The sequence below is a fragment of the Rhamphochromis longiceps genome, linkage group LG8 (assembly GCF_057381845.1).
Source record: "Rhamphochromis longiceps isolate RC_006_pf linkage group LG8, R_longiceps_female_GT1.1, whole genome shotgun sequence".
Classification (NCBI taxonomy): Eukaryota; Metazoa; Chordata; class Actinopteri; order Cichliformes; family Cichlidae; genus Rhamphochromis; species Rhamphochromis longiceps.
In genome coordinates, this window is record NC_140564.1 from 9840419 (window position 1) to 9861518 (window position 21100).

Genomic DNA, 21100 nt, shown 5'->3' on the forward strand with positions numbered 1-21100 from the left:
GCTTGTTGTTGTTCGAGCCTAAGAGGCGTGATTCGCTTAGGTAACACAGTTAGGAGAATTAAACATTGAGAAAACTCTCAGCAGACATCACTCAACAGTATGCCACAGAAAACATTTCTATAGACAGATTTAGTGGGGGTATTAACACTGATGGTGCAAGTGGAGCGTTACGGGTTTGTTGTTCTTTTCCACCTTGATATTACTCTTTTTGCACTGCAAGTAGTCTCACAGCTCAAAATAGTTCTTTGATTTTTATTACTGGGTCTTGTGAAGCCCCTCAGTTCCAGCCACTATCTAAAACTTTCTGCTCATTCCTTCACAAACAGTAGGTTTGAATAACAGGTTGATGGAGCACACAACCAGCACTGTATGCCTGAAGTGACCGTATGAAGGATGCTCCCTTTCTTTGGCATCATTTAGATCTAAGTGGGGGGAAATGTCAGAAACTGAGCATTTAGAGTACACTGTAAATAAAAGAAGCACAAAGCCACCGTAAAGATACCCGCTGGTTTCTAGATCCCACATTGGAGGTTAAATGTCAGCATTTGGCTACACTTATCTTGGGTATCCTATTTGGATGAGTGTTCAATGAGAGCATGACACGCTCAGTTGTCAGCTAGCAGTCTTTTTTAGCTAAACTGCAGATGTTCAACACATAGACATAGCTAGTTAATACCAAGCAACATATGAGGCTTAGCCCATAGCTGTCCGCTTGCTGTACTAGCATCACTAGTAGTCAAACTAGCCCTGCCCCTAATTTTAAATCTTACCAAATAAAAATATCTTTTTTTTTTTTTTTTTAATACCCCAAAAGTCCAACTAAATGGTGTATGTAATGAGAGTCTATGGGGACTGACCTGTTTTTGGAGCAAATCTTAAGTGACCTTTAAAGGAACTGGCAGTTTTATTTTTATTTTTTAAGCAGACTTATTTTTCAGCCCTAGAGTTTGCCTCTTGGAACTATGGGAGAGGATTAGGGCCAGTATTTTTTTATTATTATTTTTTTAACCACAATTCTGAGATTATTGTCAGATTTCAAAAAAGTCCAAAAGAAGTCCTCAATTTGTATTTTGGTCTCCCCCCCTCCTCTTCCAATGACTCTAATCCTCTTCTGTATGGCTCAGTCTAATACACAGTTCGGATTTTTTATTTATATTTTTTCATTCTATCAATATATAACATAATATGTAATAATTTTTTGCTTTCTGTCTATGATTAAAATCACAATTTCTATAAAGTTTCTTCAGAAGACTGAAGAAGTCACTTGGATGAGTGGTGAAATGTTTCTCCAGTAGATAATGGTACGTTCAGATGAACAGAATCAACTTTCTCTGACTTCAGTCAGCTGTTCAGATCCAACCAAGTAACTGTCCTTGCAGTTTATTGTGCAGGTAAACGGGCAACTGCGCAAGGACAGCACTGTTTCAGATCCTTCTTCTGACTTTAAATATGTAAAATCTCTCCACATTACTGAATTCCACTTACCTTTTTTTCAACACTGTCGTCTTTTGAGCCGAGGGCTGCTTTGATGGGAGCGTTAGCATTTGGTTTTGTCATGTTGTTGTTTATTTCACTCATGCTCCTAATGTGTTGGTTTGTAAAACTACAGCAGGCCCAACATTAGCACATGTGCTGCTGCTCACGACGTAGCGCTAAATCCATTATCATCGGCCTTTTTCTGGTAAAATAAGGTTGGAACAAGTTCTGTTGACTTTATATTGATCATCAGCCATAGTCTGATGGAAATAAGATTGACTTTAAATGGAATATCTGATACAAACCAACTGTGACCTCTGACAAACTTTATCAATGTGTGATTTCTTTCCTAATGTTCCTTTGGCCTTGTTGTGGTGGTGCAAGGGTGCTGTAACCCCCGTGCTGCAGGGCGCGGCGCAGCCCCCTGCTCTCCCCCTGCTCTCCAGGTTATTCTTCTCATCCTGCTCTCTCTGTGTGCAGTTTGTTATGCTGCGTGAATTCATTCTGCTAGATCTAAGATGGAAAAAAGAGACTATGTCTGAGTGTGTATGAGCCCGTCACAACTTCCTACTGCTTCCTGTGGTCACTGTTCACGTGTGTGTGTGTGTGTGTGTGTGTGTGTGTGTGTGTGTGTGTGTGTGTGTGTCAGGCTGAGCACTTGGGTTCTGTGGGCAGCACAGCCCTGCAACACATGTGGCAGAAGTTGGCCCCAGTCAGCGGTCCACATTTACATCCTCATCCTTGTCTGATCCGCTGGCAGGGTCAACTTCTCCCTGCAGCCGACTGAGTGAGCATGTGTTTTAGCTGCTGCTGATTTTTGAATGCTAGCAGTGAGGTATTGAACTTGAATTTGACACACTGCCACTGCATTACCTCTCGTTTTATTTAGGCGCTGTTTGTGAGAAAAGTTGAAGTCCTTATTGATGCTTTCTTTTAAAATGAAGATGGGTGGTGGTAGTTTGCTGCTGCAACACATTAATAAAGAACAATGAATGAAAAACATGTTGCTTTGTGACGTTTTCTTAGAATCTGTATCCTCTCTTTATCGATTTATTTCTGTATTTTTTAGCCGGACTTGCTGAACTTCAAGAAAGGCTGGATGGTGAAACTTGACGAGCAAGGCCAGGTACCATTTTTATTAGCTAATTAGGAGAAACGTAAAGAGGAAACTGAAAATGGTATTAACCATTGAAAGCTAAATGAAAATGATTGCTGGAGTCTTCAAAAAAATCAAGAGTTCAAAAACCTGAGTCACTGTCTGTCTGTAGCGTTCGATGGCCTTTACACACCTGTGGCCACACTTTGATGTTCCATCTTCAATGGACTTGAAAGACGAGGGTGGTGCTAGGAAGCTTTAAAATACTGTTTATAAGATATATAAAGAGACAAACTCTACACTGACACATAGGACTGTGTGGACACTCGATATGTGACTTGCTATGCTACCTTGCTGTATTACACAGCTCTGTTTTTAAACTGTAAATTTTTTTCTCAAGTGGAAGAAGTACTGGTTTGTGCTGACTGATCACAGCCTGAGATACTACAAGGATTCAATTGCAGAGGAGGTGGGCTTATTTGTTCTCTTTCACACCTTGTGTTTTTATTTCCTTCTACCTTTAAAATGCGTCTTTGTTTCTGTGTAACTCAGGCCTCTGACCTGGATGGTGAGATTGACCTGTCCACCTGCTACAATGTAACTGAATACCAGGCTCAGCGAAACTATGGCTTTCAGATTCATGTAAGAGGCTTTGCTTGTTTTGTCTCAAACCTTTCTGCTCAAGGAAAAATCTTTCAGTGTGATGACATTGTAACAGTTCGTGTGTTTGATTCTAGATTTTGTTGCACTTAACCATTAGCAATACTTAACATGTAATTTTGCTCGTCTTCTGGGGTAAATGCCAAATTTTCCACTCGATATCCACAGTAAAATGTCATATTGTCTCATCATCTGGGTGTTTTTTGTCACTCAGTATTTAGTTTAAACAAGAAGAACATTTTCATTTCATGCATTTTATTTTATTTCAAAGGCATTGAAAAAAAAGTGGCCACCAAGTGGTCATCTTAAGCCCTTATGTGTGAACAGTAATGTGAGGCTGTCTGTTTGCTTTATTCTATAAATGCAGTCATAAAATCACCGATCCAATTTAAAAACTGCTTGGTGACTCAGAATGTAAGAGAGTGTGTATGTACCCTCCAATCTGCAAGAAACTTTCCCTGAATATTGTCTCACACGCACATTACTAACATCTCTCTGTTTTATATTAATTTTCCTTGAGTCGCCACTAAATACTGAATGAAGGCTTTGGAAAGTGCTGCAGGCACTTTTGCTAGTACTCCTTATACGCAACCACACAGCTCCATGAGCTGATGTCTCCACGTGGTGCGTTCAACTTTAAGTCAGAATTTCCAACTTCCTGGTTGGAATTTTTTTTTTAACTGGAACGCCCCCTCAAGTCAGGCTTCCAACTTGGAAAGTTGGGGCAGCTCCATCAACTCTGACTTAACAATCAACGATGGCAGCAGCGCACGTAAAAACGAAACAATGAAAGTGTATAACTTAGTCTGAACTGCTGTTGTTCATTGGACATCTATGAACGTGCTGCAGCTGTGTTTGTAGGCACAAAAACAGAAATCACTGTATTTGTAGTGATGCGGGATTATTTGGGTTTTCTTACTTTTCCAGGTTTGCTACTAGAGAAGCGCTAATGAATCTGCTACGATAAAGAGAGATTTCTATTCAGGATTTTTTGGCTGCTACATCTCTTCTCTATATCGCTCTTTCTCATCACTCTGTGTGTTCTTCACTGTGCTTTTTGATGTTTAGACGCAGGAAGGAGTGCACACTCTGTCTGCCATGACAGCAGGCATACGTAGGAACTGGATCCAGGCAGTCATGAAGAATGTCAGACCCTCCACTGCCCCTGATGTGGCAAGGTGGGTACAAGTCACAGTTATAACATGCTTCTCAGTTATCAAGAAACTCAATGCTTTCGTGTAATATTCATGTATATTAATACATTAAAAGATAGATTTCAAAGTTTAGAGATGAAAAAAGAACAGGAAAGCAGAAACTTACTTTGCTTTCTTTCGCCGTTTAGCTCGACCGAGGATCATGGCTCATTCTCTCCTTTAGAGGGTCTCGTCAGACCAGATGTCACTCAGGACTCTCCTTCTTCTGAGGCCTCATCTGTAGACAAAGAAGCCACTTCTGGAGTCATTAAGAGCCGAGCTCGCGAGCGCAGGCGAGAAGGCCGCTCTAAGACATTTGACTGGGCAGAGTTCAGGCCCATAGCCCAGGCTCTGGCTCAACAGCGGGCGCAGGAAGCCGAGAGTCTCCAGGCAGACATGGGGGAGCTCGAGCGCAGTCGGAGAAGAGAGGAGAGACGGAAGAGGTACGAGAACGTGACAAGCTCAGACCCTGCATCGGTTAAAGAAGGAGGGAGGACCGACGATGAGAGGGGAGACGAACCTCCGGGTTCGCTAGGTCCCGTATCTCTGGAGAGGCAGCAGATGGTGGAGGAGGTGATCGAAGAACACTGGCGACAGGTAGAGAAGACGCCCATGCGGGAGGAAAGGAGGGTGCCGCTGCCCACCGCAGTGCAACCTAGAGAGACTGTAGAGCTGGAGCAGCTACTGGAGAGTTATAAGCAAGGGGTATGTTTCCTTGTTTGATTTAGATTGTTGCTGTTGTTTTGAGTGAAATTCAAATATACAAAGTGAAGAATCCAGTCAGCAAGTACAGAGCTAAGCCTGTATTTAAGCTTCAGGGGGAAAATGCATTTTAAATTTTATTTGGTTAGTTTTAATCGGTTTAAGAGCTTCAGTAAATTTAAACTTGCCATTGAATTGATTGCTGCATACAGTATAACATAGTCATGAATAATAACTCTGTAGTGTAACAGTTTAGGTATTTGCTTAACAAGTGAAAGATGAATCCAATGAAGCCAGCATCTTACCAACAGTCAAACACGGTGGTGGTAGTGTGATGGTGTGGGGCTCTAAAAACAAAAACAAAAAAGACTGAAATCCTATTGAGATGCTTTTGCAAGACCTCAAACAAGAAGGAGAGTGGGCAAAATTTCTTCCCCAGTGATGTGAAAGACTGATTGCAGTTTTTGCAAATGCTTGGTTGCAGTTTTTGGTGCACCAGGTAGCACAACCAGTTATTAGGTTTAGGGGGAATTCACTTTTCCTACATAGGGCCAAGTAAATTTGCGTAGCTTTTTCTTTAATAAATGAAGTCATCATTGTAAAAATGCGTGTTTGCATTTATTCAGGTTGTCTTTAAGTCTCCTATTCAAATAACCATATGGTCAGGGCCTTTCTGTGGGGGGGTGGCATGGTCTCCTCCCTCCTCTCTGGGTACTCTGCCTTCTCCCACAGCACCAATAACTGGGCGTTTGCTGCAGTTAGTGAGGTTATGATAATTGGTGATTCAAAATTGCCTCTCACTCTATGGCAGCTGGGATTGGCTCCAGCCCCCCTGTGACCCTGAATTGGATAAGCAGAAGAGGATGGATGGATATATATATATATATACACACACTACATTATATATTTTATATTCTAATATTCTTCCTGCCGTTTTTACAGATTGAGGACCTGAAGGCACAGTTGAAGAGCTGTCACAAGCAGCTCCTGGACTCAAATAAGCACAAACAGGAGCTGGAGATCCAGCTGAGAATGGCTCTGGAGAGAGAGCAGGATGACCGATCTGGTTACATCTCTCCGGTGAGTTGTCCCTTTATTCTGCTCTTATGGGAAGTCCTGTTGTAAACTCGATCAGTACATTCTTAACTGAGCAGTGGTTTCTACTTCATTTCGTAACATTTTCTGCATGTTGTATTTTATCGAGAGAAAATCGCAACCAAACTGACGAAGCTACAACGTGGCTACAGATAAACGCCTTTGCATGACTTCATTGCATGTGGAAAACGATAAGATTTCATTACTAAATTGGCTTATACTAGTTAATCTGCTCGCTTTGTGTTGTAGGTTTTTACTTTATCAGGACTCATGCAAGGAGTTATTTGAGTAATTTTCTTGATTTTGGACCAAAGGACTGTAGTTTTGCAGTTTCTGGAGAGGTGTTATTTCACTGTAAGTGTTAATTACATGTGAAAAGTGATAAACAGACACAAATATAAGAATAATGTTGAAGTGTGTTTAAACATTTACCGTATTTGAGTTTTTTCTCATAGAATCAATACAAAAAGATGAACATGAAATCAAAATTAGAAAAGCGGAAGTGACATGATGGCATTTTTTTTTTCTCCTTGTAATTTTCTCTTTTGCATTTCGACTTCATCATTGAATTTATAGCAATAGAAAATGGAAAAAGCGAAACTTGAGTAGAACTTGTTTTCTTTTTGATTCATTTTTCAGTTGTTTGTTGCCGAATTCATGAAGAGAATTTTGTCTTTGAGTTTAGAGTGACATTTTCCTGCATAGTCTCTGGCACGATTGCTTCACTTGTTGAAATGTTTGTCTTGACATGGAATAATAACCTCTTGGCCTGTATTCTACTCATTTGCATGGACATCAGATTCTTCTATTAACTGCTATAAAGACATCCATTTGTTATTCTTTTAACAAATTTTATATGTAGAAGTGTACTGACATAAATGTATGATGTCGATTTCTTTGCCTGTGTTTTGATGTATGGATGGGTTCTTACAGAGTGAGGCTGAATGATGTTTTAAATACATATATATGTAAATTATATATAATTTTGTTTTTGGCAGATTTCAAGTATAGTGCTCTTACTCTAGACAGTGAATTATTTTGAGAAAGTTGGGAGGGTGTTTGAAGCATTAGATTTGAGCTGCATAATGCATTTCATTATCTCCTCTCAGACTTGGACGTGAAACCTGTGAAATGTGTGTTTGTAGGACCTGGTATGCCTTTCTATCCTTGAATAAACCACTCAGCTGAAACTAATATTGCATTACTTACCACTTAAAGTAACCTTTAACCATTAAATGTGCATGCTATTGGTATTAACTAACCCCAGCTATTTAAATCTTTCAGTTGCTTTTAATTTACACCTTTAAACCAAAAGAAATTTTTGGATTTGTTTTGAATCTGTTCATTTGCATAATTTGGTATTGTTATGTGGGAATGCTTAATGTAATGTCACTTTTTAATTTAATAATAATAATTTAAAGAGAAATAATTAGTAGTTAGCGCTGGAAATTATAAGCAAGCTTTGTGTCTCCCCTGCTGTGTGTTAACCAACTGTCTGGTCCCCTTTTCCAAGCTGGAGCAACCTTTGGGTCTGGAGGCTGATGTGACGCCCCAGATGAAGAGGCCCGAACTGGTTAGTTCTCAAGCGCAGAGTTTAACAAAGAAGTACCAGGAGACCAAAGAGCTCCTGAAGCTGCAAGAGCTGAAAAAGCGCAATATGCAGGCACAGCTTGGCCTCTCGCTTTCTCACCTTCCCATCAAGGACCCTTACTTTTCTGAATCCCACAAAACATCCATCCTGGAAGGCCCTCCCCCTGAACTTGTCCAAAAACCAGTTAGCTTTTTAATCCAGGACACCACAGAGGCTATTCAAGAACTAGAGGACTTAACGCATGACAATCCTCTGACTCTAAAGGAGCTGGCGAAAGTGTTGAAATTACATAGCTGTAATCAAGACACAGCAGAGAAGCATCAACTTCAGAAGCTGCTGGAGACCTGGAAGCACCAGCAGGAGTTAGAAAATGAAACCATAAAAAAGAGTTTAGCTAGAGCTGGAGAGAGCATCCGCAAATATGAAGCTCGTCTTCTAACCATGGAGGACATGGTGGGGAAAGTTCACAAGCAAAGTTTTGAAAGCCCAAAGGGCTCCTACAGTCTTCTGTCCAAAACTGAGAACTACTCAGAGTCGAGTGATGAAACTATTGGAATGCTGTCTCAGAGGATTGAACTTTTAACTAGTGAAAATGGAGCATTGAAACAGCGATGTCAGGAGATAATAAATCAACTGACTGAGGCTGACAGAGAGATAGACAGACTGAAAGCTGAACTCATCAGCCAGCAAGGTGGCAAACAGCATCACCTTGTCTTGGAGGAGCTGAAAAGACTAAAAGCTGAACTGGCTGAAAACCAAGCCAATGCCATAGACAGGGAGTATTACGAGAGGGAGTTGAATGAGAAGTCCTTGAGGCTCCATGAAGCGCTCGTTACATTGGAGGAGCTTGGCAGCATCCTTAAAGACACTGAAAAGAAGCTACAGTTAAGAGAGGCCACACTGAAAGGTCTGGGCTTCCAGGGAGATTATGAAGATGACGAATTAAACCCAGAGAAAGAGCAACTCCAAGAGCTGCTTGAAGCCTCCGAAGCAAAGTTATTTGAGACCAAGTCAAGCCTTCAGACTACAGAGCAGCGCTGTATGGAACTAGAAACTAGGAACAGTCAACTAGTTGAACTAAATCAGAAAATTGAGAAGGTCAGCAGAGAGAAGCTAGAAGAAGCAGAAAATGAAATAAGGGTGCTAAGAGAGAAGTTGGTAATGAGCATGAGTACAGATGAAAAGGATGCTGAATCTGTTGAGGCAGAAGAGAAGCATGTGGATGATAAAGGACTTTTAATGAAAGTAGTACAAGAGTTTGAGATGAGGTCTGCATCGATGAATCAGGTTGTGGAAATGTTAGAACAGGTAGATGTTGATGTTGAGAGTATGCTTGGTGAATTAAAAAGCACTTTATTTTCCTCTTCAGAGGAAGAGACATTTTACCCGAGTGGAAAAGATGCGTCATTCGTGTTAAAGGGAGAGTTCTGGAGCCAACTGTTGGGCACCACTGTAGCAAAATCAAAGGAAGACGGACAGAGCCGTGACAGAGGGGTAGAAGAACAGATGATGGCAGAGAAGAGCTTAATGCTCTTGATTAGGAGGATTTGTTCGCAGGCAGACGTTGGAAGTGACAGAGTGACAGATTTGGGATCGATGTATAGCTGGCTTGATAATGAAACAAATGCTCTGATTCTTAAACAGTTAAAAGAAATTCTGGAGGAAAAGTCGCAGAGATTTAAGCAGATTGCCTCCAGTTTGAAGCTTGATAAAGATGACAAACTCCATTCTTTGGCATTAGCAAGCTTTGGCCAACAAACACAATCTTCCGAACATCTGCGTGAATCTCTCAAAGAAGCATACATATCTTACTTGATTATTAGGCTCAATGTCCAGTATGAGAAAGGGCTAAAGAAAAAAGAGGAAGAAGTAAAGATGCCTGGCGTAAATTGTCCAAATTGTCCAAAATTAAGAGAAGTTGCCAGTGGGCTTCAGTCCAAATTGGCAGATCTTCAAAGTCAACTATCTGAGGCGTATTTGAAAGCTGCCCCAGGGTCTCAAACTCTGATTCAGATTGAAGGAGAATCCATTGATTCAGTCGATAAAACCATTGAGCTTCATGATATGATAGCCGAGCACAGGAAAGAGCTACGAGAAGTCAAAGATGGCTACGAGCAGGAAGTTGATAAGTTGAGGCAGGAAATAGCAAAAGCCAACGAGACACTTCGTCTCCGTTCAGAAGAGAATGTAAAAGAGATTGACTCGCTGACGAACTGTATGGAGAACTTGAAGGAGCAGCACGAGAGGGAGATGAGTCGTCTCCTGGAGAGGTTTGACCGGGAAATGGAAGAGCTGCGAAGCATGATGAATCTAGCAACTGCAGGCAGGAATGAAGCAGATGACAACGTACCTTTGGATCACGCCTTGACCCTGAAAGAGCGCATCCAAGAGCTGGTGACCCAAGTCTCAGTCATGACCGAAGAGATGAGACGGCGCGAAGAGCAGGGCGACGTAACCATTCTGCGGCTGAAATACGAGAAAGACCTGGAAAACCTGAAGGTGGAAGTGCTCCTTGTCCTTGCCATCCTCCATCTGTGATGCCTTGTTTTCCTTTGTGGCATTCCCAGATCCCCCTCCCTTCCCCAACATCTACTCCCATCTCTCGCTCTTTGTTCCGTAAACCAATTTTCTTTTGTGTTGCATGAAAACTAACCTGCTGCAGGTTTATGTTATCACTGATGCTGCTTTAGTTGTTTATTGAGGAACCCATTTTGTTGATGTTTCGTCAAAGTTACCTTAATGAATACAAGACTGAAGCCTCAAACTCTGACTTGGAGTTTGAAGCTGATGGCTTCTCTCGAATTTGGGCTTCAGAAATCTGTCAGTGCCCGACTGTTCTGTGAAATGAGTTCCTCTATTGGTAGTTGAGTGTGCTTACTGATCTAATCTCGGCAGTTTTAGTTACAAAGCAAATAACTGATCCTTTGCAGCACCTTGAAGTCTTTTAAAGTTAAGAATTTTAAAAAGACCATTTCTGTTTTCAGATTAATATTAACTTTAATTCTTTTCCTTTTGCCGTTTCTACTGTTTATTCCATACTGTGACTGAGTACTAGCTTTTTTTCCTTGAACTTGTCAGCAGCTAATTGGCAGCACTTGTGATGAAACCCAATATTTTCTCAAGCAGAAAAATTAAATGCCATTCCTAAGATAATAAAGGCTTGTCCTCATATACAGGGTTGGGGGCGGGTTTCCCATTCGGCTCCAAGAGCTGCCCAAAACTGCACACCTCTGCAATGGGGAAAATGCCCTCAGTGACAAGACGTCACTGAATAAATATCTTGATCTGAAATTATTTGATATTTTCTTGAACATAAAGGACAACAGCTCCTAGTTTTTCAGTAGGATTTGTATTGGAGAAGGTTTAATACAAATTCCATTATTATACCCTAATTTGCAAAGGTATGCTTCCAAAAACTCCTGAATCCAGATAGGATAGGCTTCCAATGGTTATTTGTTCCTATGTTAGGCCTCACATTGCCATTTATAAACTACCAGAGCTAAAAGTAAATAAAACCATCCCCCATAAATCATCCTGCTATCAGAGGCACAAACAAATACATTAACACAATCAGCCATACCTGTTTATTAAACACAGTTTCTGAGCACTTAATGCAGGGATGTTTAATTTGATATGCTTACATGAATGAGTGTTTGGGGTTGTGTCTGCTAAGTTTCAGTTTTGAGGTAGTAATTGTCGATCACAGCTACAGTACGTTCTGTGATAATGAAATCTGTGACACCATGAATTCAGTAGATGTTGCAGAAAAACACAATTCAACTTTAACAGGGCAAACGGGACCTAGTTATAATTTTGTATGTCTAAAAGAGGGAATGGACATACGGCTTTGGTCAAAAGTTTATTTACACTCATCGTGGATATGAGTGTTGTTATTAATAATGAATTCTTTTGGAATGATTGTATAGCATACATCTTTATTCACTTTATAAACAAGAATTGGGTGAACAATTTCAAATTCATTTTGGATTTTCTCTGAAAGGCTCAAATATAAACATATATTCATTAAAACCTTTAAGAAGTGGTCACAAAGGTTCTAATATATCTTTTAACTTGACAACACCAAGGCTTATTACTGTTAGTTATTTATTAGCGATCATGATTGACTGCAGCTGGTAATTTCTCTTTGCCAGTATTTTTTGGATTGACCAGTAACACCTAGAATCACCATCACGTGATACGAAATTGGCCAGAAAGTTGAGGACCAGCCCAGGAACTAGCAAGGCTCAAGTCTGCCATGAGCTGGAAACCGCTAACTGTCACTGTCCAGAGTGAAGCCAGCTTTATGTGGCCACGGACTAGGAGGGAGTTAACAAAGAAAGAAGCCCCTGTTCAAAAATCAAAGCCTTCAACCGCCACTCAAATTTGCAGCTATAAATTTGGAAGCCAAATGGCCTCTGGAGAACATTGTATATGGTCAGACAAGAGTAAAACTGAGCTGCTCAGCCCCAATGACAATAGGTATGTTTGGATAGAGCAATACAGACTAGTATAGTAGCAAGATTGCATTATGAAGATGACATTTTAATTCATCATTCACACAGCTTTGTAGCACACCAGTGAGTTTTACTTGTGTTGGCTCCTCATATAGTCTCTTTGACTTCAGGCAAACCGAAGGACCTGGATCGGGGCACAGCCACCAACCAAACACCCAGATTAGTGGCAGCGAATGCAGGACGGAAGTAGGGCAAGGTTTTAGGTTGGGCAAGTGCAAAGACTATTGAAATCTCTTCTTATTGAGGATTATTATTCTCCCTCACTTTATTCTCACCATCCAGAAGTGGCAGTTTTGCAAGCTGATTGGGATGTCCTATGACACATGTAATGTTTGAGACACCCAGTTATATAATTGTCAGCTTAACCACACATTCCACCAAAGATTTGGCCTCCAGGCAGATTAGGATTTGTGTGTTAGCTGTAGGATACAAGTGCTGTTTGGAGTCCGGATTTCCAGAAGCTCGGATATTGTGCTGTGGACAGGAGATGGCAGCTTTTTTTTCTCTTACATCTCTCTCATTGTCTTTGCCCTTTTCTTACGTGCGTTGTGTATCCTGTCATTCCTTTTAATCCTTTTTGTACTCACACAGGCTCAACTTGCTCATGGCTGACAAGCTCAAGCTTGCAAGTGAATTGCTATAACTAAATTGATGATCTTTGCTGACATATAATTATATATAAAGGTCCAGGAGGTTTTTCCTCCTGCTCAGCTCCTGATCAGGAGAACCTTTTGGTCCCACGTTCAGGTGACCTGTAAACTCACAGCTGCAGTGTGCTCGCTTTTTGCCACAGGCCACCTGTGAGAGAGGTTTCGCTGCAATGGAGGAGTCTCACCAGAAAGTGATCGACGAGCTGCAGAAGAAACACCAGAGAGAGCTGGAGAACCTGAAGGAGGAGAAGGAGAGGCTGCTGGCCGAGGAGACGGCAGCCACCATCGCAGGTAAATAGAAAAAGTCATACCAACTGTATCTTTTTCCTACTATATCTTTAGCTCATCATAACTTGCTTACAATGCGTTACAGTAAGTTTTGATTAAAAAGAAACTTTTTGTTTGTTATCTCAGCTATTGAAGCAATGAAAAACGCCCACCGTACAGAGCTGGAGAAGGAGCTGGAAAAGGCTCGCAAAACCAACAGCAATACGGAGAATGCAGACATCGAGGAGATCCGCAGACAGCATGAGTGAGTTCTTCTCATACCCATAAGCACCAAAGTGTTTGTAACCCCTCTCTCATCTCAGCTGATGAGGGCTGACAAACTATCAGGCTGGCTGAACCAGTGATCATGCCTGGTGGGACATGTCAAAAATGCTGTGAAGTAGTTGTTTGACAAGATACAGTGCATTGTATTCTGTGTCCTGATTGGCTGTAGACCACTGTCAATCAATCTCGTGCCGTGTCTCCTGTACAGTACAGAACGCGTTCAGCTTGTCAAATTTACATAAATCTTTGATCACTACCAGCGTGACTCTGAAGTGCTGCGCCGTGTTTGTAAGTTTTCTCCCCAACAAACACAACAATGTCGATGAAACGTCGTCACCTGCAGGTGCCTTTGGTTTCATTCTATAATACTGGTCTTATTTTTCTAGCAGGTTGAACTTTGAGAGTTTAAACAAGAGAGAAAAGTGTAAAAATGTTCATTCCTGTCTGAACAAAGTGTGTAATGAGGGGTTTTACAGCCTTAAAACATCTGTAATAACTGTAAAAAATAAAGTAGGCTACTTCGCAGATTTCACTTATCGCGGGTTATTTTTAGAACTTAACTCCCGCGATAAACGAGGGACCGCTGTATACTTAAAATATCTTATAAAGACAATTTTAGGTAAAAACTGAACCATTACTCCGTACGGTGTGGAAGTCTGTTATGCAGTGGTGGATTTTGGCTGGCACGGTTTGAGTCTATGTCCCTGACATTGAAGGAAAGCAGCCTTCCATGCAAATGGTTATAGGATGAATATTATGTGAGTTATGTTCTGGCCACAGCTGTCCTCAACTCAAATCTCAGCTGAGCTGAACACCTATTGCTAGCTATCAAAGCATTAGACTGCTTTTTTGTAGAAGAAATAAAATTCAGTTCATTTTATATTGTTAGGCACAGACCTTAATAATTCATTAATGTAGAGAAAATCCCAACAATCATGCTCGTCATGGATACATAAAAGAATATTCCTGTTGACTAAGTAGTCCACTGGACAGGAGGAAAAATTCAGATTAATCCGCAAGATGACTTAAAAAGGAGAAAACTGTTGGAATTGAGCCCAAGGTTAAAATTGTCTGTACAAATGTTCCACATGTATTTAAGAGTTGACTGAAAAAAGTAATGGTTCGTGTAGCTCGACTCTGAGTGTAAGATAATTGTACTAATAGGTTTCTGCTGACTGTGCAGGTGTCACTGCTGACTTGTTGGGACATGCATGCATGCACTGTGTTCAGCAGCTTGACACCCTGTGATGCTTCACACAGGAACATGTGTGGAAGTGCAGGTGTTGACTATAAATCACACTGCATTTAAACTGGCTTAGATTTTTTTACATTCTCTATTTTCACTCTGATGCCGGATAAAAGGAGAAGCTCTTTTTTTTTTTTTTTTTTTATTGCAGGGAACAGTTTGGTGCTGTTTATTTGCTCTGAAATAAAAGTACTCAGCATTAACCCCAAACTAACAGATGCTAAAGAACTGCCTGACCTTCAGGTTTTTTTCACTCCTGAAGTATTTTTTTCCTCTCAGCACGGTGTTGAATTGTATTTCAGGGAGGAGTTGTGTTCCTTCCAGCGGGAGATTGAGGTGTTGTCGGAACAGTATTCCCAGAAGTGCCTGGAAAACGCCCACCTGGCCCAGGCACTGGAGGCAGAGCGACAGGCCCTCAGGCAGTGTCAGAGAGAGAACCAGGAGCTCAACGCGCACAACCAGGTGCCGACAGAAACGCACACTGCTCACCTGAGCGCACAAATAACTGTGTTATAACTGCCCCAGTGGGCATGAAAGTGCACTGTCATTCTGAGTCTTCTGATTTGCTTCTGTGGGATGTTTTCAGGAGCTGAACAACCGACTGGCAGCAGAAATCACTAAGATGCGCTCCATGACCTCTGAGGATGGAGTGGGAGACACAAATACCACAATACAGGGGAAGGAGCTCTACGAGTTAGAAGTAAGGTTCAAGTCGCATAAGTTCCTGGATGTGAAACGTATGAAAACGAGTCTCTGCTAGTAAGGTTTTAATAGCCTCTCCTCAGGAAATGTTTCCACCCTCAAGGTGACTTGGCTCATATTTTTAGCATAATTTTTTCCTCGTCTTGTTTTCCAGGTTATGCTGCGAGTGAAGGAGTCTGAAGTCCAGTACCTGAAGCAGGAAATCAACTCCCTCAAAGATGAACTGCAAGCAGCCCAAAGAGTACATTTCAGTTTTTTTCTTTCCCCCTCATAAATTCATCACAGATCTAAAGATAAATCCTTTCTCTGAACTGCCAAACAATGTGCTTTCAGGATAAGAAATATGCAACAGATAAGTACAAGGACATTTACACAGAGCTGAGCATTGTCAAGGCCAAAGCAGAGCGGGATCTGGGCCGGCTCAGAGACCAGCTGCAGCTGGCTCATGAGGCGCTCGGGGAGCCGGCGCTGGAGGAGGTGGAACGAGGGGGCTATGGTACGAAAACGCGCCGCAAAACACACCTCATGTTGGAATCGACTCGCACCCAGACTCTTATCTTATTGTGACCGACACATTTTTTCCTCCAGATATCATGAAGTCCAAAAGCAACCCTGACATCCTCAAGATGGCAGCTGCTGCAGCGAAACGCTCAGAGCGCACCATGAGGTCAAAGGTGAGTGTCCTGTGAAGGGGCATGCAAAGAGTTTTATCAGATGTGTTAATTCAGGTTTTCTCATTGAACTCTATCACCCATTGTATCATTGCTCAAGCAACAGCAGATATTGAAAGTGGTTAACTCCAGCCTTCAAAAGCCTGAGAAGTTGTTTCCAGTGACTTGCTGCCACCTACAGGTCACCTGCTAAGTTGCATGCAGCATTGCATGCAAACCGGCTGCAATTTCCTGATCCATGTCGTGACTCCCATCAGAACTGCATTGTAGGCATTGTATTGCAAATGAAACACCGCAGTAGTCTTACACACACTTGCCTGTGTGTTTTCCCCCTTCTGTCTTCAGTCTGTGAGTCGAGACATGCCCTGGGACAGTTAGGGCTGCTGACGACGTGTAAGCTTCCTCCCCCTTCTCCTTTAGGTAAACCAAACCAGACGCACCCATGGGTGGATAAGCACACCCTCCTGTCCTCCACCTCTCAAGCCACTCAAAAGATCAGATTCTGCACATTAGTATGCACAAATACTCCACACTTGCATGGTGGTGAAGAATGAATGTCAGGTTTGGTAGAGTGACTGTGTATGTGACTTATCACTGGGCTTGATTACTAATATGTGGGTCCTTTCACTTTATCAGCCATGAACTGTATTGTATGAGGGGGTTACTTACACAGTGCTAAACAATGAAGTCCCAAACCTAATAAAAAGCTGTTTGTCAGACAAGTCAAGATGCACCTGAACTCTTAATTAATCAGCACTGTTAGGCAGGTGAATGATTAAAATGACAAGAACAACGTGGAAAAACTTTTCCTTCATCTTCACTTTCTCAATAAAATCAAAAAGTAATTTTGCTTGAATATCTTTAAATAGACTTGTTAACATGAGAGTTTTTGTCTTAGTAATAGTTTAATGTTCACAGTAAAATAATACTAGAAGTGTCTGCATCTAGTCGACTCAATATTTTGTTGTTCTTGTTGGTTAAACACATTTTATTAATGCACCAATGCATCAGTTCCCAGTTCAAAGATGCGGTTGGCGACTAACCAGCACGATCTCTATGAAGGGAAGTTGTGAATGAATAAGGGAGGAAGTAAAGAGGTCACAGCCTTGCTAACTGCCACAGTGCTTTGATGTGAAGCTGCCTAGCTTGGAAAATGCTTTTTCAGTTTGAGTGACTTCATGACAAAGGTAAATGTAAAATCAAATATAAAATGTTGGCCAAGATATGAACTTCAATCACAATGGTCATTTTATTTATTGCACATTTTGTTATACTTTTAATTCAATGTGCACAAAGTAAAAGCTTAAAAAGCAACATATGATTTACAGTGAAAAGAGCAAAATAAAATGCAAGTTAACAGTGAGAACAAAGAGGTTTGGAGTCTGCTTTTGAATATGTGCAATTAGCTGAACATTAAAAGAACTTATATATGTATAAGTTATAATGGAGAAACTTCGAGGTGAAGGAAAAGTGTTGACGTAAAACAGTTGAGTTAAACCCATTTTATGCAACCTTTTATCAGTTTTGGGACTCCATAGCACACATGCTAAAGAAGGGTTTGCTATCAGTTGTAGTGTGGTGTGTTAACACTCTATTTGAGAGGGATAACTCACTGGGTGACATCAGGTTTACACTGGGAGAAACACTGCTTGCTCAGAAACAGCACACGTGTCCAGAGTTGGGTTCATCATAAACTTATTTAGCATCTGCTTTTTCTCTCTTCATCCCACCAGAGTCTGAAGGAAGGGCTGACAGCGGAGCAGAGACTCCACCTGTTTGAAAATAAAGACACTAAGGAGTTCTGACAGTGACACGTCACGTCCCCCTACCTTGCTGCATGTTTAGAAGCCCACTATATTTTAGCTCTGTAATGACTTATTTAGTAACAACTACACACTGGTCACCAAACACAGATCATTTATTATTAAAAACATGCTATGAAGTTTGAATTTCATGTTTAGTTTGCATTCCATGCACTTCAGTTAACTGTGACTTTTTTGTATTTTTTTTCCTTACTGTAAATACTGTTTTTAAATGAGCATTTTTCATGCATACACTAGAACTATGACTGTGTAAGCTACTGTTTTAACTCTCTAGACTGTTGCTAGCCAAAAGCATAAATGTGATGTTAAATGGCTAAACTACAACTACATAATGACGAGTAATACTTGCATAACAAAACCGTAGGAATGAGTCTGGCGTTCAGTCTGCACGTTAACGCTCCTCCTCTCCGTTATCATTCCAGCACAGATGGAAGTGTTGCTCAGTAAACAAGCTATAGAACAAAAGTGCTTGTCTGCATTAGAAAAAAAGTGCTCACCCATGTTGCTGCTTTGTGTTACTTTGAAATTAACATCAAAGATGTTTCTGCAGTCTTGGGGAAAAAAATCAGATAAAATCAGTGCGCGACAGCTGAATGCATCAGGACAAGATTCACTGACTATAATTTAAATATATATGAAAGTTTATATAGATTTTTTTTTCTCTCACTGCAATCATTGGTCCAACTGTATAGGAGTTGCTGGAGTTGGTTTATGTTTGTAGTCTTGTTCAGTGGCAGTCCCTTTGTATTTATTTAAGTGGTTGGGATTTTTCTTTCACATTCCCATTCCTCTGTACTCTATTATTGTAAATATAAAGCAAATATACACCAACTGACTACAGGTTTATTAGCAATAAATATTTTTGCACCCTTTTCTGTGTGTTTTGAAGTTTTGAACCGCATTTGAACTCGGGGTGTGTTTTTTTTTTTTTTTTTTTTATGGGGATAAATATTCTCAACAAACACTGAACACAACTTATTTTATTGTAACGCTTAAAGTCAAAGAGGGTCGGGCAAAGCACAATCAAATAAAACTTTAAAACTGACACCCACCCCCATTAAGAATATCTGGTAAATACAAAGCTGTACATATCTTCTGACTACTACAATCGCAGTGGTGGTAGGATCATGGTAAGAAGTCGCTTCTCTACAGCAAAAATGAGTCACGACGAAGGACTGAAGTTCACCTTTCAGCAAGACACCACATCCCAGATTTGGATACGGATTTCTCTCCTAATATTAGCTATTTGCTGATTTGTATGTATGACTCCAGACACATGAAAAACGTGAGAAACACTACAACCATTTAATTAGTGCTAATGACGCATAGTTTTTCCATGAGAAGGCATGCTGCAACGTCCCCTGTAACATGTTTTGAATGAAACAAACACAACAACCAGTTGATTTGAGCAGAATGTAAATGAGAAAATAAACAACTCCACACATAACAAATATTAGGGAATCTATTTTTTGGAATAAAAGTGTCTGCTAACATTTTCAGTATCATTATTCATCTTAAAAACTATTCACAGAAACCAAAACCCCCTTTTTTTGTACCAAACTCTAAACATATTTCATTCTGCAAAGTTGACCAAATTGAACATGACCCTATGTGAACGAGTGGAAGTGCAAAAAAATTACAGTAGAAGAACTATTTTTTTGTACTTCCACACTGGCTTCATTTCTCAGCTCCAAAGGTGGTCCCTTGGTGTCAAAGGGTCTGGCTATAGTCATACGCAGTAATTGCTGTGACATTCCTTTGAGGCTGGAGTGAAAAGGTTTTGGTGACAATGAGCATATTCTATTACTGACCATGGTTTAACAAATGGACGTAGTAATTTATTTAGTATAACCCAAAATGAGACTTATAATTAGATGTGTTGAGGTGACTGTTGTGATCTGGCCTTATATAATTAAAATGGAATTGAATAAACCCGGGAACATGTTTACAAAGGCCTGTTTTAAATTTCTGAAAAACTATTTTCTTGCCATTGTTTACGACCTTCTTCATAATGGTCATCAGCTGTTTATTGTACTTTAGCAAAACAATTCATTAGACAGTAGTATATGAACTAATTTTGTTACTTGCCTATGAACAGTCCTGTGGTTTTCATTTCTCTGCTGCATTAACAGGTTGCTTTGAGGCCATTAAAAATAACTCAGATCTAAGGCACGCTAAGCTATTTTCAACTATAGAAAACCTGTACAGAAACAGGTTCAAAGTTTAAAGTGTGATGTTATGATGAAGTAGTACATGCCATACTGCATATGTTTTGCATACTGCATAGTACAGTACATACTTTGTGAAGGCAACAACCAGTCATACCTACTGCCACTTAGGATCACCAAGTAACCTAACCTCATGCATGTCTTTGAACTGTAGGAGGAACCCAGAGAGAACATGCAAACTCCACACAGACTCCCATGACCGTCTTGCTGGACGATCACACATTACATTGTAACAACTGTTATTCACATCACCAAGTGATTTTAATGTAACTTTTGTTGTACAGTATGCATTATGTGTATGTTAGTGGTATACTAATTGATGGAATACTTCCTTATCTCAGTCTTACCACTGTGCTATTGAACCTAAAGTGTGTTACCACTTTGGATTTCATCATTATTTATTATTCATCTCTGGCTCTCTTCCACAACTTGTGTTTTGTCCTGTCTCCCTCACCTCACTTCCAATGGCTCACGGTGTGGCATGGGTCCCCTCCCTGAGCCTCTTCTGTCAGAGGTTACTTCCTGTTAAACGGGAGTTTTTCCTTCCCACCTTCGCCAAGTGCTTGCTCATATGGGGTCGTGTGATTGTTGGGATTTTCTCTGTGTTATTGTTATTATTAGTAGTACCTCACAATATGAAGCACCTCAAGTGTAGTGACTTGATGCTAATATAATGAAACTGAACTATTATTATTAGTAGTAGTTGTTGTTGTTGGCCTTTCTTTAATACTGCTATCAGTAGCAACGAAAGATCATAAAACACTCAAAAGTAAGGCACTGATTAGTACTTTCTATTAGATCACACCACTCGTCTCCCATAATGCCTTTCTGTTCCTTAGCCAAGTGACAACTGTTTCATTGCTCGGTTTGACTTGTCAGGGCACCCGATATCAGATGACGG

General features: G+C 40.7%; 1 protein-coding gene across 3 annotated transcripts in view; it reads left to right on the plus strand.

Annotated features, from left to right (window-relative positions):
• mpripb (myosin phosphatase Rho interacting protein b) overlaps positions 1-18843 on the plus strand; it is a 49481-nt gene extending 30638 nt beyond the window's left edge. The window contains exons 10-25 of one of the 3 annotated variants that reach the window (XM_085415675.1): positions 2546-2602; positions 2973-3041; positions 3125-3214; positions 4301-4410; positions 4575-5130; positions 6070-6207; positions 7736-10312; positions 13121-13268; positions 13392-13509; positions 15078-15237; positions 15362-15475; positions 15632-15718; positions 15811-15973; positions 16066-16151; positions 16494-16568; positions 17882-18843. In XM_085415675.1, the coding sequence (XP_085271801.1) occupies positions 2546-2602; positions 2973-3041; positions 3125-3214; positions 4301-4410; positions 4575-5130; positions 6070-6207; positions 7736-10312; positions 13121-13268; positions 13392-13509; positions 15078-15237; positions 15362-15475; positions 15632-15718; positions 15811-15973; positions 16066-16151; positions 16494-16526 (4506 nt within the window). In that variant the 3' untranslated portion in view covers positions 16527-16568; positions 17882-18843. The remainder of the gene's footprint in view (positions 1-2545; positions 2603-2972; positions 3042-3124; positions 3215-4300; positions 4411-4574; positions 5131-6069; positions 6208-7735; positions 10313-13120; positions 13269-13391; positions 13510-15077; positions 15238-15361; positions 15476-15631; positions 15719-15810; positions 15974-16065; positions 16152-16493; positions 16569-17881) is intronic. The other 2 variants (XM_085415674.1, XM_085415676.1) reach the window with 2 other exon arrangements.
• Positions 18844-21100: the final 2257 nt, after the last annotated feature.